Source organism: Alligator mississippiensis, chromosome 9 (genome assembly GCF_030867095.1).
Source record: "Alligator mississippiensis isolate rAllMis1 chromosome 9, rAllMis1, whole genome shotgun sequence".
Taxonomy (NCBI): domain Eukaryota; kingdom Metazoa; phylum Chordata; order Crocodylia; family Alligatoridae; genus Alligator; species Alligator mississippiensis.
In genome coordinates this window covers 4005395-4027737 of record NC_081832.1, presented here as the reverse complement: position 1 = coordinate 4027737, position 22343 = coordinate 4005395, and the positions used below count along the sequence as shown (strand labels likewise).

The 22343-nt window shown below is 46.0% G+C and overlaps 1 protein-coding gene across 1 annotated transcript in view; it reads left to right on the top strand.

The window, feature by feature from the left end:
* Nucleotides 1–22343, top strand: part of COL20A1 (collagen type XX alpha 1 chain) — a 76992-nt gene that overhangs the window by 44628 nt on the left and 10021 nt on the right. The window contains exons 20-33 of the mRNA XM_014609765.3: nucleotides 2095–2133; nucleotides 3823–3961; nucleotides 6700–6842; nucleotides 7296–7405; nucleotides 11625–11783; nucleotides 14163–14240; nucleotides 14476–14562; nucleotides 17294–17347; nucleotides 18366–18461; nucleotides 19032–19085; nucleotides 19664–19717; nucleotides 20231–20284; nucleotides 21746–21817; nucleotides 22169–22204. Coding sequence (XP_014465251.2) covers nucleotides 2095–2133; nucleotides 3823–3961; nucleotides 6700–6842; nucleotides 7296–7405; nucleotides 11625–11783; nucleotides 14163–14240; nucleotides 14476–14562; nucleotides 17294–17347; nucleotides 18366–18461; nucleotides 19032–19085; nucleotides 19664–19717; nucleotides 20231–20284; nucleotides 21746–21817; nucleotides 22169–22204 — 1175 coding nt within the window. The remainder of the gene's footprint in view (nucleotides 1–2094; nucleotides 2134–3822; nucleotides 3962–6699; nucleotides 6843–7295; nucleotides 7406–11624; nucleotides 11784–14162; nucleotides 14241–14475; nucleotides 14563–17293; nucleotides 17348–18365; nucleotides 18462–19031; nucleotides 19086–19663; nucleotides 19718–20230; nucleotides 20285–21745; nucleotides 21818–22168; nucleotides 22205–22343) is intronic.

Below are 22343 nucleotides of genomic sequence, written 5' to 3'. Positions count from 1 at the left end.
AAGGAAAAGCTGGCATTTCCATGAGCCTACACCGATGTAGGTGAAAATAAGCATGGAAAACGGTTCCAGGCTTAGATTCTGCATTCCCTGCAGCTGCCAGTACCACATCTGCTGGGTCCGTGTCCTACCCAGGAACACCATGGCACTATCAGCCTGCGACACAAAGCGGTGGATGGGAAAGGGCAGAAATAAATGCAGTAAAACTGGGCTTTTAAAATGTCCCCCCGCTTGTGAAGCGGAGAAGGGAAGGACCCTTTCTCCCCCACCTTTTCTTACATTGTTAACAGAAGTCAGGTACTGAAGACTGGAAGCCCTGCCTGTCTGGTAGAGCTGTCAAATGCCCTAGGATGTAATAACAGCAATAGAATGTTTTTAATGAAGCCTTAATATAATGAGCAGCTAAACTGCGTTAAAACACTGACCTAAAAAGCCACTTATTAAATAGTCCATCTTCTCAAGTGTCCTTGATTTTCAGGGACATCACTGATTTTTTTGCATCAAACATTCTCCTTGTCCCAGCTCCATCTGGCAGCTACGGCCAGGGATTTAAACAGCAACACATAATTGAAAGGAGCGCTCGTGCGCTGATTCTTAAAACACTCCTTTACCCAAACCATTTATAACTCAAGCTCTTCACCAAAGAGCCTTTGATCCCAGTCTTTTGTCCCCAATTTGTATGAGCTGCATTTCACACGCGCAGCTTCAGGGATGTTCTAGGATTTAGCAGGGGATTTCCTATAAAGGTGAACTGCAGAGATTTGCCAAAGATGTGCAAGTTTCCAAATTTAATTACCAAGTGTCTATGACAATGAAAGAATATGCATCAGCCCAGATGTACAGAGATGCATGATCTTTGTGCAGAGTTTTTACCTTTGTGAATACACATCCACTTTTGCCTGTAAATGCATGCACAGCTGCTTGTATCCATAGCTTGGAGAATCTCCGCATGAATGACCATCTTATAAAGATGGGGAGGGAGATATGTTTGCAAAGGTGGAATCAGAGTTTGGGGTACAAAAATGGGCACGCAGTTACATTCCTTCAAACAGGTTTGACATCTAGATTGTGGCTGACCACAATTACCTCCAGGATGAGCAAATTATGACCGCATTTAAGATTGTAATGGGCCAGCAGTACTAGATTGATTTGTTCAAAATAAAAAAGGTATAATGAAGCCTGATGATGAGAGGGGGAAATAATTTCATGGCTGACCTATGTAAAACCTTGCATATCACTATCTTTTTCACATGCAGATTGGCTATGGGAATATACAGTTTCTTTTTGCTGATCTGATTTTTCATGGATGAGTGAGAAACCTGTAGGGCTCAGGACAGAAATTATGCATAAACCAGTATAAGTAATTGGAAACTGGATCAAATCTGTAACACAACAGAAGTTCAGTGCACATAAACCACTTTCAAAATGGCCCAAACTGGTTTAAGATAAATCTGGATGGATGTACTATCAGACTTCACTGATTTAAGTGAAATTGGTTTATTGGACTTCTGTCCCAGATCCCCTCCAGATTTAAGTTAACTCACAGTCCCCCAGCATCCCAGGATGCTTTGCACCTCCTCTGTAACCACCTTCCTTGCAGGACTAGTGTTGGTCCAAGCTGTCTGCTCCAGCCCAGCAGGGAGGCGTGCTCCAGCGCCCCCCGGCTTTTGGCCTGGGCCACTGCAGGCTTGTGGCTGCATTTCCAGAATCAAAAGTGAATGTCTGTTCACTTGCTTATTGGTTCAGTCTACACAGCTATAGACTAGCCTGCAAAGACTGAATTGATTCAGTCTCAGGCTTTTTGACTGTCTGTACTTAGCCTAAGGGATATGTCCTCAAGCCTTTGAAAATATGGCCCGAATACATGACTATTGGCTCACTGATGCATGTAATCCTCAGTGTACCCTCAGACTGGGCTTGGCTTGGAGGAATGGACCAAAATGTACCGATAAATCTAACAGTACGTATTTCATGATATAGTGTCTTCCTGGGCTTTCCATTCCTCTGCTTCCTTCGTATACCATGATTGTCTTGCTTGGGTTCTCATCAGCTTCCTCCCCACTTCCCTTGTGTGTGTGTTTTTTTTTCTTTTTGCAGCTTGCCCCACTCTCAACTCCGTCGAAGGATCTCTACAAGGTATCTTAGGAGTTTTAAGCTTCAGTTGTGTTCGGCCATGAATGTGAAAACAGACTGATCCTATCAATTCACTAACAAGCCTTGCTGTTGAGTAGCACTGTGGGGAGTACAGGGGTGCGGTAAGAATATGCATGTTAACCCCTGTCAGGGTTTCAGATGCAACATCAGTAAAGAAAGCCACATCAGTACCTCTGTCTCCCTTTAATCTGCAAAGCAGCTCAGTCTCTGCATGTAGAAGCCAGAATAACCAAGCCATAAACCTTGGGGCAAACATTAGCAAACACCCGGCACCATCAAAGCCCTTTGTCTTGGCATCTTCACTGGGCTGGCAGATCCAATGTATAATGTGGTCATCATTACAACTTACATTTCACATATAACCATTTATATTACTGTATGTGATGCACGTTTTAATGGGGTTGGTAATTCCAGGATTCAAAGGTAGGTGACTCTGAGGTGGATCAGATGAACTCTTTAATACTGCATCATAAAAGTGCATCCCCCAGCAGCCTTAAGCCAGAACAGCAGCCAGAACTGCGGCGCAGTAAATCGTAAGTGAGGAATGAGGCAAGAACGTGTTCCTTTTCCTATTTATAATGAATTAGTTCTCTCCTTCTCCCCCCTACATGCCCCTTCAGCCCAGCCTGCTGTAAGTTCAGATAAACTAAAAAAAGAATTGCAATTGCAAGGTCTGAGCATATTAAAATCTGAAATGAGAGAGTGACTCAGAGAGCTGTAATGACGAATCGGGAAGAGAGATGAAGCTATGTGAAGCCGCAGATGAGATGTCAAAGATGTCAGGGGAGAATCTTTGTAGACTGCCTGAAACAGGTCACCTCTGTGTAGTGCTTGAAGAATAAGGAGAGAAATGGAAATACTTAATTTTTAAAAATTATTTTCCAACTTTTGTGGTTCTCGCCTATGCAAGGACAAATTTCAGAGCAAAAGATAATGCTCTTCCCACCTCCCCCCACAAGCAATTACTGGACTGATTCCACTTCTTTGATTATATGTTGCATCAAGCTGAAAAACTTGAATGTATTAGAACCCTCTTTTTTCAAAGAGGGGTGTGTGTGTGTGTGTGCGTGTGTGTACACATACACACACTCTTTTTCATTTTGGAGCTTTGAAAACCAGCATTGCAAGGGTATAGAGCAAGGCAAATTTGCACCTTATAGACCAACTAAATCACAAATGTATAGCATAAATTTTGTAAGCAGAGGGCTTACTTCTTCCAATGCTGCAAAAGGACTGCATTACATCTAACTCACCTTGCCGATAAACGTTCTGTTCCCAACTCCAGACTTTAAGCAAGAGACACTGAGGGCCAGAGTTTCAGAAGTGCACATGCTCTGCTCCCAAGAGAGAAAATTTGCAATTGCCCGAGCGGGATCCAAGGGTTTTGGTCTCTTTTGAAAATCCATCTTGGAAACTGTCTGCTCCTCAGTCACCCACCTCTGGAAAATAGACCTGTGCACATTTTCTGCTAAGACAGAGACAATTTGGTGGCAGATGTTGGTAAAGGATCCAAATCCAAATGCAGTCGGGCTGTTGACTCGTGTAGAGCCCTCTCCCTTCCTCGCATGCACTCACCCTCGGAAGTAACAAAGAGGAGTCATTTTTCAGGTAGACCACTTTGAAAAGTTTTTTCCTTCTGAATGTTTCTTAATTTACCTCTCTCTGTTCCAGGATTTGATATAATGGAGGCTTTTGGACTGGTGGAGAAGGAATATGCCTCCATTAAAGGAGTGGCTATGGAACCGTATGTGTTCAGTGGCTCCCGGACTTACACTCTGTTCAGAGATACTCAGCTGACCCGGAGAACCAGGTAGCTTGGGGAGGTGGATGTGCACAGGGGAAGATGCTCCTTGAATTGTGTAGCTGCCCATGCAAATGCACTTCAGACCATATCCGTCACAGCAACTGCTCGTTAGCTATGTGATGCACAAACGTTAGCATGTGTATGTGGTGACACATACATTAACCCCTTAGCTGCCTCTAAACAGGTTAGAAGATGGGGTCTCTCATGCAGGATTTAATTGCATGCAACAGGTTGATCAGAGCACTGAGTTTATGCAAGGCCATGCTCAGATTTTGTCCATCTATGGGGACTTAGCAGCAGGCTTTCCATCGTCCTTTTGTCCAGTATTATTAACTATCTGGAGACAGCCTGTGATAAACAGACTTCTGTTCAATTCTCATCTGTTGGGTGGAGGACTGGCTTCTTTAACCCTCAAACCCCATGACTTAAAAGATCAAACTTGGAGGCAACTGTCCCAACCGGAAACAAGATTGGCACAAGACCATATTTTAGACCCTTCTCCTAGTGTTCCTGGATTGGAGCCAGGCAATTAATATTGTAACATGGCAATTTTGTGGTTGCTCTGAGTGGGCTGATTTTTATTGACAAGTAGTCTTAACTAACGGTTTCACCGCGCTTGCTTTTCAATGAGCTCCTTTCCAAATCCTGAACATCGCAACGGACAAGCTGTCATTCCACGCCCCCCCTGTGACCTTAATTGTATTTTATACCATAGAAATCAGGGTAGATTTTGACTCTTAATATTCCGTCTTATTTTATTTCTAAGCCTAATTACTGTGGCATTGGGATCATTTTAATCTTATTTAAAGAAGCAAAGCTTCTTACAGTAAACAGAATGGAGGAGATTCAGAAGGCGCTTTGGTCTAAGTAGTCAGAAAATCATGGGCAAATCCTTTTGTTTAAGCAGGGGGAATGTCAGGCACACAAATATAGCCTTGCAAGGACACTGTGTCTCGGAGAAAAGAGAAACAAGAACTTGACGCTAGTTCTGAATCGGTGCTGAAAGGATGCACGATGAGTTGTGCATCTGTCCACGCAGATGTGTCCCACGCAGATTAAGAATGCATTTCAGACTGCTAATTCTACCTACCTCATTAAGTTTTAATCTGTAGCTCTTAAGTGACATTTGCATAAATCAAGTGCTTTCTCATACGTTTGCAACAGCAATCTCGAAAAGAAAGCCAGACCCTGCCGGGAATCCACATCTGGATTTGCATTTTCAAGGTTTTTGTGTTTGAGCTCCTTGGGTGTAGGTGGCTGGCATGATCTTCATATGGGTCATGTTTTTTTCTTTGTCGAGGACTTTTAAGCATCTCTATTAAGGCTCCCAGGTCTTTCACAGCTTCTTATGTCATGCATCCTTCAGTTGTTCTTCTTGACAAGGAGATTTATAGATTTTATAGACGTTAGGGCTGGAAGGGACCTCAAAGATCATCAAGTCCAGCCCCCTGCCCCAGGGACAGAAAATCAGCTGGGGTCAAAGGATCCCAGCAAGATAAGATGTGGGTGTGTGGGACTCTTTCAGGACTCATCCAAGTTGCTTCATCAGCTGCTAGAGTTGTCTATATGGAAGGAGGCAGGGCTGCCTCTGCTGCCTCTTCAGCAACCCCTGAGCCAACTCAAGGAGTGACAGCTTGACAGGAACGACTGTGCCTGGATCTTCCTTGTGGCATTATGAAAAAAGCCATTGGGATGTCCTGAGCGCTGTGTTCAAAATACAGCATCAAGACCCAAGAGGAATATGCAAAACATGGATGAAATACTCTAGTGGAGTAATTCCTTCAGTCGTAACAGAGTTGTGCTAAGAGCGGCTTTGGCCCTCACTTTGATTCACATCAAGCCATTGTGCCTCTAAAGCCCCCATCTCTCAGTGAGAAACAGCTTTGCTCCCAGGACGGTGGGAGGTTACCCCCTGACTCTCCGGTCTCTGGTAGACACTACACTTAAGATACAATGGACAAGTGAATTGTGTCTTAAAGTGTAACCTGGCCATGCATTCAGGCCATTAATGGCATAGCAAAAAGCAAAACCAATTGCAACATTATTTTATTTTATTTTTTATGTTTTATATTTTTATTTTTATCTAGTAAATTGTTTCATGTTCCAAGCCAAATCAATTCCAAATCCATGAGTCATTCAAGAACTATATGTGGCCCTACTACCAGCAAATATCCTCCACCTTCACCTGGGGTTTAAGATGTTTCCAAATCATTTGGCGGACATCCTATGTGCAGGCCCAAGCCCGGCGGCTTGGGGTTTGGATGTCTCCAAGTTTGATCGCCGTCAGCCATACGGCCGCAGGAGCAAGCTAGGGAGGAGTCTCCCATTTGTGGCTGGTTTCTCTCTCTCCTTAAAATGAATGTGTAACTGGGTGGACCATACCCACTCCAGCCCTGGTGTGATCCCGACCCAGCCAGTGATCAGCAGATCATTGGCCAGCTCTTGGGGGTCAAACCGACCCATTGGGTCCTCAGAGCCAGGTGACAATTAGCTGATTGTCAGCAGCTTTGCTGGTGCAAACAGAGCCTCGGATCATAATCCCAGGCTCCCCCTGTACTGGCAAGTAGAGCATGATTAGGGCCTGATTCCTGATCCTAAAATGCCATGTTTTGTCATCTACGTGTAGCACGGCAGGAGGTGCGATTGGGATCGCGGGGTAGATCCCATCACTCCTTTAAGTGAACATCTGTCAATGGCATCATGATCATAAACCACCGAAGCGTCTTCTCCTTATTTCCTTCCAGTGAAACGCCCCTCCCAGGGATCCCACCTGAGCACACCCTCAGCTTCGTCCTCCGGCTCCTGCCAGAGACTCCTAAAGAGCCCTTTGCTGTGTGGCAGATAACAGATGAAGACTTCCAGCCTCTCCTTGGTGTTATACTTGACTGTAAGGTTTCACGTGGCGTAGATTAGGTTCAGGTATATGTATGCATTTTATGAGAGCGACACCCCTGCTTTCATTAGTCGTTTGGATGTTTTTGTTGCCGAAAGGTGGTGTGCACCAAGCCTAGATGAGAAGCATTTGTTACTGCTAGCAGCGTAACATTTGAAAATGCTTCCCCATGTAATTAAAAACTCCCTGTGTAATGCTTGAAAATGCTTCCTGTGTAATTAAAAAAAAAAAAATCCTCCCTAAAACCCTAATTTCTTTTACACTCTTTTGTAATACCTTCTTGTACTATTATTTTCCTTTCATTGGTCTTACAACTTCTTATTGTGAAGTATGAAATATTTCAGCATGCTTAAGCAGATTGCTTTTATTAATTTTTGCAACATACTGTAGGTGAAATCAAATTCTCTTTTGATTCTAAGCTGTTATTTGTCCTATTTTCCCCTGTAGCCAGTAAGAAATCCTTGACCTATTTCAATCATGACTACAAGACTGATTTACAGGAAGTCATCTTTGACCAACAGGAAGTGAAGAAGATATTCTATGGGAGCTTTCATAAGGTCCTTATCAAGAGAGGGAGAGACTTAGCTCATTAACTCACAAGTGCAGGCTGAGAAACAAAAATGCAACCAGTATATATTATTCATTTTGAAAAGTGGTTATTAGCATGTGCTAAAAAAAATCAGTAGCAATTACTGGAGTTGCGATGTTAAGACATTTTGGGTCATCCCATATGAAAAATATATATTTTCCACGTTGTTTAAAAAAAAAAGAAAAAAGCTTGATCTACTTATATGTTTTAATATACATGTGTGAGTATATAAAATATATTGCTACATTACAAACTTGGCTAATTTTCACATTTAAAAGATAGTATCTGGTAGATGCATGAAACACTAGAGCAGTGGAATAAGTTTGGTATGTTGAACTGTGTTCTTCCCCCCCCCCCCCTTTTTTTTTAAATATGAAGTTTTGCCAGTTTTGTACAATATACATATTTTATATATTTTCATATATACGTGTTGGTAAAGTTATAACCTCTGTCTGAAAAATATGTATTTTTCTCCCTAAGGGATGCGTGATAAGTGCTACCGTGCTCCTTCAATTCATCCACTTTGATTTAATGTTGCCCCTGACTTCTCTCTCTCAACTGACTTATTCCTTGCAATGTGCACTTTTCCCTTCTGGCTGCAGCCTGGGAGCTTCAGGGGCGCGGAGAAAAAGCATCACAGGAGAAGCTGTGTTAACCAAACAGTCCTTTCTTTTTTGGATACATAAGCCCAAATCCACAAAGGCACCTAGGTGCCTGACTCCTAATGTAGCATTGATTTCAAGGGGAATTTAGACATCTCCTTAAGGGCCAGATACTTAACTGCCTTGAAGACTTAGGTTGAAATGAAAAAATGAGGCTTGTTGGTGGAGAGCCGTGGAGGGGCGTGTGGAAGAAATGGTGAGCAGGTCAGCGAGTTAGCGTGGAGCGTGACGTGGGGAGGTTTAAAAAGCTTTCAGGGCAGTAACAAATTGGATTTGGCAATAAAGAGGGGGAAGAGCAGGAGAGAGTAGTAACTTATCTTTCACTCCTTGCACCACCAGCCTCAGGCTTTCTGTGGGCGACCGCCTCATTCAGGCGTTTGATTTTTGAATGTCTCCTGCAAGAGGGCAGAAAAGCATGTTCCTCTCCAGAGTGGCAGGTATCCAGGTTGTAGTCATGGTGGTCTAGAGGAAAAAAACAACCAGGACACGTGGTAGAGGTGATATCTTTTATTAGACCAACTCAATTTTTTGCAAAAAATTCTTTAATTGCAAGCTTTCAGGCACAAACATCCTTCATCGGGCATCAGAGAAAAGATTGTAAAAGTTCTCCTAGGTAGAAATGAAAATTCATGTTTCATAGGAGAGTTGAAGGTGGTTTGGAAAAGTTCATTTTATAAGCATATTAGGCTCAGAGAAATATGAATCCATCCTGCTTTACCAACAAACAACTTCCAGGTAAACAGCCTATTCCAACTTTTCCTTGAGCCTAACCTGCATAAAATGAACCGTTTTGAACAGGAAATTTTATCACGCCTTGAACTCTCCTATGAAAGATGAACTTTCGTTTCTACCCAGGAGCACTTTTACGATCTTTTCTCCAACACCTGATGAAGGGTGTTTGTGCCCAAAATCTTGCAATTAAAGATTTTTTTTTTTTGCAAAAATCGAGTTGGTCTAATAAAAGAGATCATCTCCACCACGGGTCCTGATTGCTTTGTCGTCCCCAGGATGACTACAGTGGCTTCCCCCCACCCTGCAGTCCAAGTCCTGCATGCTCTAATGAAAAGCCCCGTGCCTTCAGGAGAGAGCAAACCTGATTAAGGGAAGGGTCTGCATAATATTTGAAGTTTAGACCCAGCAAGGCCCAAACTAAGCAGATGTAGTTCATGTGGTTACTGCAATGAAGCAGTGTTACTTTGGCCAAGAATACGCTGTCAGGGCTCCTGGCCTCTGCCCGTCGACCTGGGTTTCCGATGCCCTGCAGGTAACGGCCGCTGTCCCACGGTGATGCATTCGATGATTGCTTTCCCGTGTCAGTCTGGAAGTCCCTCATATGCTAGTGCCTTCTAAAGAGGATAGCCATGTTCTGTCTCATGTCTTTCCCTCTGGCACTGGATAAACTGTTCAGGGTCCTGTTTCACTATACATCTTCCAGAGCGCATTTGAATGTGTGTCTGCACTATAGTTTCTCAGTCCACCTTGACATGCATATAAGCATCCCCTTCTGCCCTGTGTTCTTGCATCTATGACCACATGGTGTTTTAATATTACCTGTCTTTGCTGGCGGCAGCATCTTAAATCCAGTCTGGTCCACCATTATTTAAAAGGACAGGGTTCATTTTGGCCTTTGATTCCATCTTAACTTTGTGTCTCTGTGTCCCGAGTATGAACTATTGTCAAAGGCAATCTGTTTCAGGCTCCTGTGTTTAAACTTCCCTTGAGTTTTCCAACTAACTCGACTTGACACGATTAGAATATATTTTTTTTGGTGAAATATTGCTAGATCGAACATGCTTAGTGCGGAGAGTGGGCAGATCGGTTTCTCTAGTACAGTTAATTTATAAAAACAAGAAGAGTGAGAAACCCAAACCCTAAACCAAGATTCAAAGACCCCAGTGCTGTGGGGTATCTAATCTAGCCTCATAGCTAGGATCCTTTCCTGTCTGTGGACTGAACCAGAGCTGCAAATCCAGCCAGACCCATAAATTGCATCTGGATTAAACTTGGATTCACTCCTGAGTGTAAGTCTGGTAGACAAGGCATTTTCAACCTGGTAGCCTGCCCATACCTCCCAAAGCTATGCTGTGCCAACGGAGAAATGCAATGTTTGTACTGGAGTATATTTGTCACAACGAAGGCACGGATTTCAGTCCCACTCAAAGCTGGAGTGTAGTTGGTGGCTTAAGTGTGTTTTGAAAGCAGGGACAAGTAGCGTGGATTTAAAGTCATATTCCACCAGGTGGGACATGCTGTTTTGCTTCTTACCTAAACGTCCTGAATGCTTTTCACCTTCTTAAGTGTTTTGCTTTGTTTTGTGTCAAATATGCAAAGGGGAAAACATGCTTTTCTCCCGTATGCATCACACTTCTCTATCGATGCCATTAATAATCACTTTGCAAGCAGAACAATACCTTGGAGTTGTAGAATAGCTCCCGGGGAATATAAAAGAGAGGCCTTGCATTTTCATGTCTGGCAGGAAATGAGGTATTTGTGTTGCAATAAAGTTATTTTCCAAGGCCCTGCAGAACGTGACTCATGGATTGCTAATGGGGTCTCCTGTCCTTACACCATAAGGTTTCCAGTTAAAATCTGGACCAGGCTGACAGGGAGAGCAGAACTAGTTGAAGTCGAAAGAAGGGGAAGAATTTCCCTTCTCACTTTTCTTTTTTAATTCAAAAATTGAAAAATTGCAAACTGGTTTAAAAAAAAAAAAGGTGTTTCAAAAAATTGTTCCTGAGATCCCATCTCCCAATTTTTGGTGAAATTTCAGTATTTAAAAAATGTTCATTTCTAATTGACTGAAAGCCATCTGTGTCCCCAATGGCTCTTTAGCCTATAGGATCTCAGTGGATAAGTGCCCTCACCCCCAAAACCAGCACCATGCACCATGCACCAATCTCATTAGGCAGACCCAGGATGGGATTTATTCTGGAAGATGATGAGTAATTTAACATCACAGCCCTGGGGATGGTTTCTCCAGAGAATGGTTGCCTTGAGTTGTGAAGCGCTGGTTTTGCATTTTAGATACGTTAGCTATTAGAAGTATGGGTTAATAATTGTTTTCCAACTATTTAAGTTGGACTAATAAAAGATATCAGATTTACCCAAAGGACCTTGTCTCAGCCATTAGAAGTAATTCTACGTTGCAGTGCTTCTCAGATTTTTGTGACTCGAGTCGCTCCTTTTTTGACAACAGAAAAATAAAAGAGTGGTTCTTTGTTGCAAAAAACCCCCTCAGGTCGACCACAGCAGGTCAGACTATTTGTTCACACTATAGATTCCTGTAGGAACACTCTTGAGTTGATCTTGTGGCCCATGGTTGCACACGTAACAGTGCGAATACTGCGTAGCTCCCTGCAGCACCCCTGAAAGTATATCAAGGCACCCCAGTTGAGAATCACTGCTCTAGTGCTTTCCAGCCCAGATCCTTTGCAATCACTAAAAACACCTGCCTCTGCCGGTAGATGTGTACATGAACCATCCCACAGTCGAGGTCCAACACGTCTCTTCTTGCCTGTTCGCCAGGTGCACATAGCTGTGAGTCATTTCAAGATCAAACTCTACCTGGACTGCAGGAAAATAGCGGAGAGACCAGTCAATGCAGTGGGCAGCATCTCCACTGCGGGCTTTGTCATGCTGGGGAAGCTCACAAGGACCAGAGGACCGAGGAGTGGATCGGCCACCGTAAGTCCAAGGCTTATTCATTTTCAGGAGGATCTGTGAGTCCAAATTCAGCCGGATGGGGATAGGATGATGGTCTCCCATCCCTCTGGTGCAGAGTGCCTTACAGCACATCTGTGAAGCTAGGCAGTGTGTTCTCTCCCCCTTCCTTTTTTAGAGACTTAATGAATTTTTCTTAATGCAGTGGCTTTCTCTCCTTTCTCCTTCTGGAAGTGCCGCCTTTGAGGTTTGGGACTAGCCATAGTGTGGAGTGCTTGACCTGCAAGGCCTTTCGCTTGAATACTGCCTCGTTTCAGAGCCAGAGGAAACTCTGATTCTGCCGTAAGACGCAGAAGAGGCAGGACTGGAGGGCAAGCTCCCACGGAGTAGCGTCAGCCAGTAATGGGGATTGCACGGCAGTACATGTGGATGTGTTTTGTTCGGTCTCGCTCCCAAGAAAGCCTTGTTCCTGGGTGTGTGCATGGATGTCTGAAAAGCAATGCACGGCTTTCGAGGTTCACTGCCAGTTTAACCAAAGAGAAACCAACTCAATGCCAGCGCACGCGACAAAAACAACCAAACCCTGGCTTGCTAGGGAGAGAGGAAGTAAGCACATGGACCTTGCAGCGGGTTCCATAAAGGAGTGAATGGGCAAGCTTCAGTCCCATGGGGTCAAGCAATATTTAGAGACAAAAACATGCCCTGGATCTGATTCATCCTTACCTTGCACTTTGTGTTGCCCTGACAGCAGTGTAAAGTGAGTGGAAAATCGCCACGAGATCATAGGACTACTTCACTCTGTGCTGCTCTAAACCCTTGCTTAAAGGGCTGGTCAGCAGTTGAACGATGTGCCTTTTCCACTTGGCTTGCACCTGTAGAGCTAAGGCTTTGCAAACCAGACAAGGTCAGCTGGTTGCAACTTCCCACACCTAAAGACAGCTCTGCATAAGCAATGTGGCCACAGGCATTGCATGCAGGCTCAGCTAACTCAAGGGAGAAGCAGTCATTCAGCGTACCGTGAAAAACGTACCTGACTCGAGTCAGCAGCATTCCCTGTGATGTACAGGAACAGATGGGTAACAAAACAGGGGGACACCGAGTCAAGCAGACCTCGGTTTGCACGCCACAAAAAAATGCTGCTGCAGTTTAGACTGGCAGCGACCCCGTCAGATCCTTTCTTGGGAGTTAAAATACCTGGCGCTCGTCTTCGTTTCCCCTTTAGCAGCTTAGCTAGCGAAGTCGAGTAATTGAGGAGCCACTAATGAACAGCTCGCACCGTCTCCACTTCCATCATCCTTCAAGCCTAGTGAGGCTTCACATCTACGTCCGCTCAGCTGCCCTTGAGAAGACAGAGTGCCTCATTATCGGTTATCATCCAGCCTTATTTCATTTGAGACGTCTTTAAATGCCAGTTGATCTACCAGGCTAATTTTATATCTATATGCTACACGTCACACTCCCTCCATTAGTCCCCTTTCTCATTGTTAAGTGCATGAGAGAAAAAAGCCTTGATTCAGTGAAAATGGCATTTAAAAAAAAGCAGTCTATCTTAAAATGCACCAGCTCTTTTTTTTTTTTTTTTAGTTTTCATGTGGCATTTGTCCCCTGTGCTAATCAAAATAGAGGGATCTGGCAGCTGAAGGAGAGGAAGAAGGGGAGATTGGGGGTGGGAAGTTGGAACGTCTCCCAAGAATACCTGCTGCTTTTGTTCTCCTACCAATTTCCTTGAGTGGCAGCAAAGGAAAGTGTTTTTTTTTTTGTTTTTTTTTTTTTACATTTTGGTTGGTGCCGAAGCCAATTACTCGGAGCTTTGGGATTCGGGGAGCTGCTATTGATGTGTGAATAAATCAGGAACACAACGCTATGGGTGTGGGTCTTGCCCGGTGTGTCGCTTTGCACGGCTCTTGACTCGGAGACCCGAAGACAGTTCCCGGGTGCTCCTTCTAAGTGCTACATCGCTGTGCACCTGTATCTGGTCCAATTGCAACCAAATGAGTGTCTTGGTGTAAAGTGGAGTGGGGAACAAAAGACATGAATGAATTCATAGGGGTTTCTCTTGCAATTGACTGCCGCAGCATGCAGCCAAGAGCCGACATGCATTTTCCCCCTAGATCTCTCTGCGGGGTGGCAGGTAGAACGAGCTAGTCTTCCCTTTGTTGTCTTAATGAGATTAGGGGTGAGCTCTTGCTAAAAGCATAAAATAGTTTCTGCATTCGGTTTGTAACTGCTGTACTAGGGATCATCGAGATATCCACGCGGTCTTACCCTTTTTCTATGCTTGTATTCTCATCGGGCCCCCAGCTTCAGCAATGCAGGGTGGTGGAATAGCTAGGCATGCCTACATAGATGTAGGTTTTGCAGCTTTTCTCATGAGTGTTATCTACCTCTCTCTTTGCTCCACAGTTCCAGCTGCAGTCTTTGCAGGTTGTGTGCAATGCTTTGTGGGCAGAGGATGACCGATGTTGTGAGCTCCCTGCACTGGTAAGACACAAAGGACCTCTCTGCTCCCTGACATCCAACGGGGGAATTTATCACGTAGGACCAAGAAGGAAATGCTGGTGTTTTGAGGGGCGCAGGAGGTGATGATATCCCCCTTGAGACACTAAGGCCATGTAGTTATCAGCTTGAGACTCATGCATGTGCACATGCTTTGAATGCAGGGGAAACATGCACCTGGGCACACAGCCACTAAGACAAGCTTGTTCTCTTTCTTCAGAGAGATGAAGAGACGTGTCCTGCTTTGGCTCCTGCCTGTACCTGCATGTCCGGCGTTCCAGGCCTGCCAGGTCCCCCCGGGCCTCCTGTAAGTTCAGCTTTCCATGTTTGTCCCCAGAAACAACTATGCACAGCTCTATGGTTTAGTGCTTCTGGGGCACGGCATAGCCAGGGGCAAAGGGCAGGTGCTTCCAGCAGCCCAGGCACATGGTGGGCATAGGAAAAGAAATCCAATGCCACACAGAAGCATGAACACAAGCAGCGAAAGATGGCATGTGCCACTGCAGGGCTTTGTCTTTTTTCCCCTCTCCCTTTTCTTGTGTGACCTCCTGATTGAAGGGGTGCCTGGTCATTTTAGACCCTGCAGCTTTGGTGGGCAGGGATGTATCGCTGCGATTGCTATTCCCACACCAAGCAAATACAGGACCAGACCAGAATGCTACTCTGAAGTCTGAATGTCCCACCTTTGGAGGGAGGAGAAATGGTAGCTGAAACAAAAAGATGTTGCTTTGATTTTGTATGTCCCCAGTGTCTCAGGGCTTCCTGGCACTGCGTCCAACCCCCTCTCTACAGAGGAGTTGTATACAGCAGCATACCATGGCCTGGCTTTGATTTCCTCTCTCACTGCCAAAGTGCAAACACTAATCCGGCAGGGCGGTAATGGCAGCTGGGACCAGCGAGAGTGTTTCCCGATACCATGCTAATCCTCTTAGGGGAGGAAGGCCAGCTGCCCTCTTGTTCTGTCTATAGAGATCAGCTAGATAGGGAGCTTTGTGAAGACCTGAAATGCAAAAAACCCTTATTCCCTTTTATTTGTGATTAAATGCACAGAACAGGGAGCCTCTTAAGGCTTTAGTGAAACCTCTGCTCTCTGAAGTGCACAAACCCACGAGGAGACCCCAGTACAAAACCTGGTTCTGTACAAGCCTTCACAGGAACAATTCGATCTACTTGCATTGCCTAAGGTTTTGCTGGTGGCCTGCAAACCGTGTCACAGCCATGTGCAAAGGGCAGGGACTTGGATGCAAGGGGCTTGTAAGTGAGGCACATGAAGGGAGAGGAAAATTGTCCCTTTCTGTCTTGCAGGCATTGCCGGACAAAAAAATAAAGCACACACTCTAGATTTCAGGACACACAGGTAGAGAGGGGAAACATTACAACTCTGGCTTTTCTTCTCACCCTTTAGGTACACTGAGTGCTTATAAAATCCTTTGGGGTGCAGATTCACAGACTCATAGATAATGAGGGTTGAAAGGATCCTCAGGAGGTCACATCTAGTCCAACCCCCTGCTCCAAGCAGGACCAGCCCCAGCTACACCATCCCAGTCAAGGCTTTGTTGAGTGAGCCTTAAAAACCTCCAAGGATGGAGACTCCACCACCTCTCTGGGGAGCCTGTCCCAGTGCTTCACCACCCTCCTAGTGAGAGGTTTTCCTAATATCCAGCCTCAGCTTTCCTTGCTGTAACTTGAGAGTCTAACTTTGTGCCCCGTGACTGGCAGCTGCAGGAACCGCTTGCATTTGCAAAACACGGTTGGATTTTTTTTTTCCTGAGCAAACAGCAACAGAGTCTATCTCAAAGCTTCCTTCCCAAAACAACAACATTCCCAGAGATTACATGCTATTAAACCATGTTAACAGTAATTGCTCCTGTCCCAGCTAGTAGGTTTGGTTTAGCTTGTTCAGCTTTCTAAAAAAAACAAACCGATGATATGATCCAGCGGTGAGGGCAGTCTCGTAGTTGAGAAGGAACGTTAGTTTATTAATGCCAAATGGGAGTGCACAGCACATTGCATTATCAGTGTACTGCCACCTAGTTACGAGCTCACATTGCCTGGTCATTTTAGATGATATCTATACTGTGCACTTGTGGAGAGAGGCAGGTTTTATGAATATGGTTCTCATAGGGAATATGGTTATGAGACGTGAAACCCTGACTGACATAATCATTGCAAGAGCACTTCCTCCCATGGTCCAAGTGATTCCAAATGAGTAAAGGGAGTGTGGATGCCTCCCACCTCAGACATATTCAATCCTCCTTAATGAGCTGCTTTTGGCCAGAGATAAGTCCAGATAACTCTGTGAATGAGCTTTAGGGCACTTCTGGAAGAGCCCTCAGCAAAGCCTCCTGGTCAGACTGACGGCATCCAAATCCATTGCAGTTTACAATCAAGAATAGAAACTTTCAGATTAAGATGTCAGTTGTTCTGTGCATCGGAGAGGATTAGTTTCCTCCCAGGCCCAGGGGCTGTGCAGATGCGTAGCTAAGCCAGGTCTCCGTGGATTCAGTCCCCCCCGCGCCGTGTTCGATTGAAGAGGACGTTCAGCAGAGCTGCCTGCTCTTGAGTGTTTGCAAGTAGGAGCCCGCGCTTCATCCTCATCTTGCTGCAAAGGTCTGAAATGGAGATGAAGCCACTCAGCCTCGTGAGAGGCACTTTCAGAACAAGGAGTAGAGTCTCATTATCATCAGGAAATGTTTCCTGGTATTCCTACGTCCTTATTTTCTTGGTTCAAGGTTACTGAATATGCCCTAAGGCCAGTGGCCTGATGTTGGTCTCATGCCATTGAGTGATGTGATTTGTAAGCACTACCTGCTTGTTACAGTTTGACCCAGGACTTACCTAAAGTCCTGGGGGGCGTATGGGGCAGGAAGGTTGCAGGCAGGGGCTGTATGGAAGGAGCTTTCCCCACTTGCATGTGAACCCTAACAGCCTTCATGACCAGTCTGCTCTGCAAACCCATTCCCGGGCTTCAAGGTGCATGGTAGGACAGAGAGTATTTGGCAGTAACCACAGTCTGGTGCTTTCTCTCATATGGGCAGGGCAGTCCGGGGCGGAGAGGACCTCAAGGGGAGCAGGGGCACCCAGGCCCCAAGGTGAGTGATGCCCTTCAACACGACCTGGGGTTTGGATTTTGTTGCATGTGGCTTGAAGCTGAGAGGCCCGTACTGAAACCTGCTCTCCAATACAGCTGTGTCTGCATGTCCCAGGTCCAGGTTAAGCCGACACCGCTGACTCGGGATGTAGCCTTCTCGCTGTATCCAGCCGCGTAGAACAGGATCGGTGCATTTTAAAAACCAGACAATGAGAATCTCTGTAATTAGATGGAGGATGACCAATTTGTTATCCCATGCTGAGGGCCAACAGGCTTCTCTTTGCCACGGAATATGGATTAAGGCAGGATACCTGCTCTAAGACTCTTGCAGGCATTTCGTTGCATTGGGGAAGTAAATTAACCCGATAAGTGACTGTTTAGGAAAGCAGCCTTGCTGCATCAGAAAGTGTTCATCCTTCTCCTGCTCTTCCTGCTTTGATTTGGTGTCTGCTGTGGCGTCAGGTATCTGAGTCGGTATTGTTGCACTACAGCAAAAATCCCAGTAATAGGTTAAATCTCTGCTGCAAAATAGCCGAGATGAGCATGACATAAGTGTCAGCATGGTATAGATTCATAGACGCTTAGAGAAGTAGGGCTGGAAGGGACCTCCAGAGGTCCTCTAGTCCAACCCCCTGCATGAGACAGGATCATTGCTATCTGTGCTGCTTTCCCCTTTGCAAGCTGACCGTATAGTTATAGAGCTAGTCAGGAAAAAGCCAATGAAAAATGGATGCAATTTTCAGCTAAGGTTCTCCCCCTCCTCCTTTATGACAAACTCGAATCATTAGATTAACTTGCTGAATGGCTGGGCTGTGCCTGCACCTCTGCAAATCAGGGGGAGTTTTGCCATTGACTTTGGAGGCAGCTGAATGAACACCTTGGACTTCAAAGGCAAAGGTGGTAAAGCTGGGCACGTGATGAGTTGGCATTCATGGGCTCTTGCCTTTTGCCATAGCTGCTCTGTGCAGCTGGAAGGCACAAATATGCCTTCCTTTCCTGTGTCATATCTTTGCTTTTAGGGTGAGCCAGGCCCTCCTGGACAGGTCGGCCCCCAGGGTCCTGGCGGACAGCAAGGCTCTCCGGGATCCCAAGGAATCACCGTGCAAGGTCCAGTGGTATGTGAGAGCTCACGGCTTTCTGTCTCTTTGTGCTATGCAGTACCTTAGTGGGTTTTCTAAAGGGACAGGGTGACAAGAGCACCGGAAGCCTGTCCACATCAGGGCCCACAACCTCATTGCTAGCAGCTGCCATAGGGGCACTAGTTTTTCTTGTATTGGCAAAGCACTCAATTGAATTATTTGGGGTGAAGTCTATTCTGACCTGGAGGTTCCCTTCAAGACCCCAGAAAGGGTGATTGTGCAGTGACCATGCTTAGACAAGGCAGCGGGTGGAGATCTATGGCATACCTCCCACCTTTGGGCATACACATTGCATACGCTCCTGCCTGCCTTGCTATGAGGCCCAGGCAAAATTCAGAGGTACGGAGATTGTGGTGATACCCCAGTGAGCAGAAGTCACTTTGCATTGGAAGTGTGCATTTGAAGGGTGCAGGGACGGTTGCATTTGAAGGGCACTTTGTATTTGAAGGCTGCAGGGAGGTTTCTTGGGCTGTTGCAATGAGTCGCCCAGAGCAGGGAAGAAAGCGGCAGAGTATATGTAATTATTTTGCTGTATTTTGACTGAAGGGACCACCAGGGATCAAAGGGGAGAAAGGAGACACAGGAATCCCAGGCATGCAGGTAATAATGGAAGATGCTCCTTTGAATCATCTCAAGGATGGATCCACCTGCTTTCCTGCTGGAGGGTATCAGCAAGGGGGTTCGCTTTCCTTACTGACCCTCTCTGCTTTGAAACCCCACGAGGATAAAAATACCTTCTACTGGTATTGACCTCACTCAGCCAAACACACGCCAGGGCTGTGCCAGTGCAAATGTGCCCTGTGCTTGGCAAGTATTATGCCCATTTCACAGAGGGGCAAACTCATCACAGATACTTGGTTTTGGGGAGACTGAACCTATAGAGGAGTTCAGAACAGCTCTGAGCAGTCTAGCCCCCTGCTCGAATGGGTCAAAGAACATGCAACTGGACCCATACAATGCTTAGCTACTTAAATGTCTGATGTGATGAAGGGAGAAAGGGAAGCTTTGTCCTTAACGGCAGTGAAAGAGCCCAGGCACCTAAAAACAGAGCGAGTGTTTCAATGACATATCTTGTATGCCCATACCCCATTGCCCTCCTTGTCCTTATATCCCAGTGCAGATCTGTAAAGGAGGAAGTAAGAGCTGGACACCAGACCTGACTAGCTGCTCTCTTACAGGGTATTCCCGGTGTCCAGGGAGCTCCAGGCAGAGATGGCCTTCAGGGAGCCAAGGTAAAACACACAGCCCTGAGCTTCAGATAGGAGTGGCTTTGCAGCCCTGAAAACTGATCTACTTCTTGGTGCCTAAATATGGACTTAGGAGCCCAAACTGAGGCCAAGTTTTTGGGTCTGGGGCATATGCAACAGTTCCTGGAAATTGCTCCTGGGTGTGGTGCTGGGGAGACACCTGCCAACGACCCCACACCTTGCAAAGAGCCCTGGAGGCCTGTTCTTTCCCTAGGTTCTTGGGGGAAGCCTGGTGCTTTTGCTGTCAACCAGTCCCTGGATGTTTTTTCTCCTTCCTGATTGTGTTTGTACCTGGCAGGCTGTAAGGGGGGTGGATTGCTGCTCCAGTTTGGGGTGAGCTTTCTTCCATGGAGTGGCTGCGGCATCCTTGTTCCTTTGGGTCTCCTCTCCTGCAAGCTCTTGTTCAGTGGCCTGTGGAGTTAGCTGGTGCAAGCCTGTGTCCTCCCCTCCCAGCACAGCTGTTCACCCCCGTTTGTTAACACACTATTGCCTTTGCAGGGGGTGAGAGGACTGGAGGGCACAGCTGGGCCTCCGGGACCACCCGGACCAAGGGTAAGAGCACACGTTGAGTCCCATACACAGAAGGGAAGCTTGTCCACACAACAGGAGCTTTCAGCTTCTGCTGGTTCCTTCTGACCTGGGTCCTCATGAGGTTGGAGCCTGGGACTCTGCACAGATCCCTTCCACTTCACAACCCCCTGGGAGTAAGGACTTACATCCTGAAGGCACATGTAGGAAGCAGAGGAAGTGTTGGTCTACACCACCTCCAAACTGTGCCAGGGAGCCCTGCAGGAAACCACAGCACATTAGTTACCCTTGACTTTGCATTGGGTCCATGCCAGCCAGCCCAAGACGGATGCCTTGTTGGTTCCCATCCAGCGGAGCGACATTGCTTCTGCTTCACCTTCACTGCCGCACTCGCTCACATGGTCCCACGACATGCCTTGTCTCATGTTGGGAGCAGGAGGCAAAAATGGTTTCCCAAGGCTTGCTGAAGTGCTTCACACAGAGAACATCCTTTTTGCCAACATGATAGCAGAGCTAAGAATTAGCCAAGGTCAAATGGACCTGGACACATGCAATCAGGATCTGTGCACCCAAAGGTATCAAGCATGATAGCAAGACAGCTTTCAGATTAGGGCTGCCTTGGCTTCTGGATACTGAAAGCTGGAGTAGAAGAGGAGCAAGGGATGGATCAGTCTGGATAGGCCCTGTGTAAACACTCCTTTCCTTTATCATCCCCTTTCTGCCACTGCGAGAGGCTTGGGCAGGGCTGGGTGGACCTGTGGGCTGACCTAGTCTGGCATCTCTTATGTAATTGTATTGAAAACTCTTATTTCTCAGAGGCCTCATAGTTGTTCGGCACCAGCCACTGGAATCCAACCAAAATTACAAAGAGGAATAGCAAATTCCTGGTGGCTGTTTTAGTATATCATCCTATCCATTGCAGAGAGACATGTGGGGAGACGCATTGTGTAAGGCAGGCAGGCTTTTTTCCTGTTAAAAAAATCATCTCTACTAATGACGTTGCTCTGAAGAGGGAAGTGCAATAGTTATAAGAGAGAAAGAGGAGGCATGAGCAGTCCAAAGAAGAATAATAATAAAAATAATAATAATAATAAAGGATGTGCTGTGGGCTAAGACTAAAATAATCTGAATATGTAATGAAATGCTAAAACCTGAAGGGTAAAAAAAAATAAAATCCAACCCACACTGCAGTTGGGCACAACTCAGCTCTGTTTCCTTGACCATAATTGAGACGGTAATAGGAAATGATGTGAACATGACTCACACATGATATACTCTTAACATGGCACTCATGGCTGGATGCTGCACTGACATGAACCCTAAGGGTGCAGTGCCCTTGCCCGAGCCCTCAAAACTAAATGTACTGGTGTCCTCAGAGTCCCGGTGGGGAGGAGGTGGGGTGGGCGGAGGCGCAAACAGCAGAGGAAGAAAGTTTGGAAGGAACTGGCTGTCTCTGTAGCTGCATCTCGAAACGAATGTCTGCAGGGTTTCCAAGGGATGGCAGGCTCTCGTGGCGGCGGCGGAGAGAAAGGACCTCCAGGGGACGTTGGACCAACTGTAAGTTTCTTCCATGTTTGGAGCCCTCTCAAGTGCTTAATGAGACTTGTATCATAAGCAGAAATGAATGGTAGCAAAGTGCATTGCCATAGCTGATCATCTTTGGAGTTTGAAAGTGTTCAGAAAAAAATCAGACCCAGTAAAAAATAAATAAATAAATAGAACAGGCTCTCACCTGGGAGTCGGCTTGTAAAAACCTGCGTGCAAAATGTTCTGGAGCTGTTCTCTGGAGAAGGACAAAGCAAAGTACTAAATAGACTTTCTATCATTCAATTGACTTTATATTTTTATTTTTCACCGTCTCCCACCTTCTCTTAAGAAGTGTTGATTTTCTCTTCCTGTTCTCTGCAGGGGCTGCCTGGTCCCAAAGGAGAAAGGGGCGAGAAGGTGAGTGCATCTTCTGGAGCTCTTTGCATCACGCACTTCTGGTGCTGTGCACAGTACTGGAGGGGACACCCGTGACACTTGTGGTTAAGCTGCTGTGAAGCTGAACCACTTCATTTGCCTATGGCCCCTTGGCTTTCCA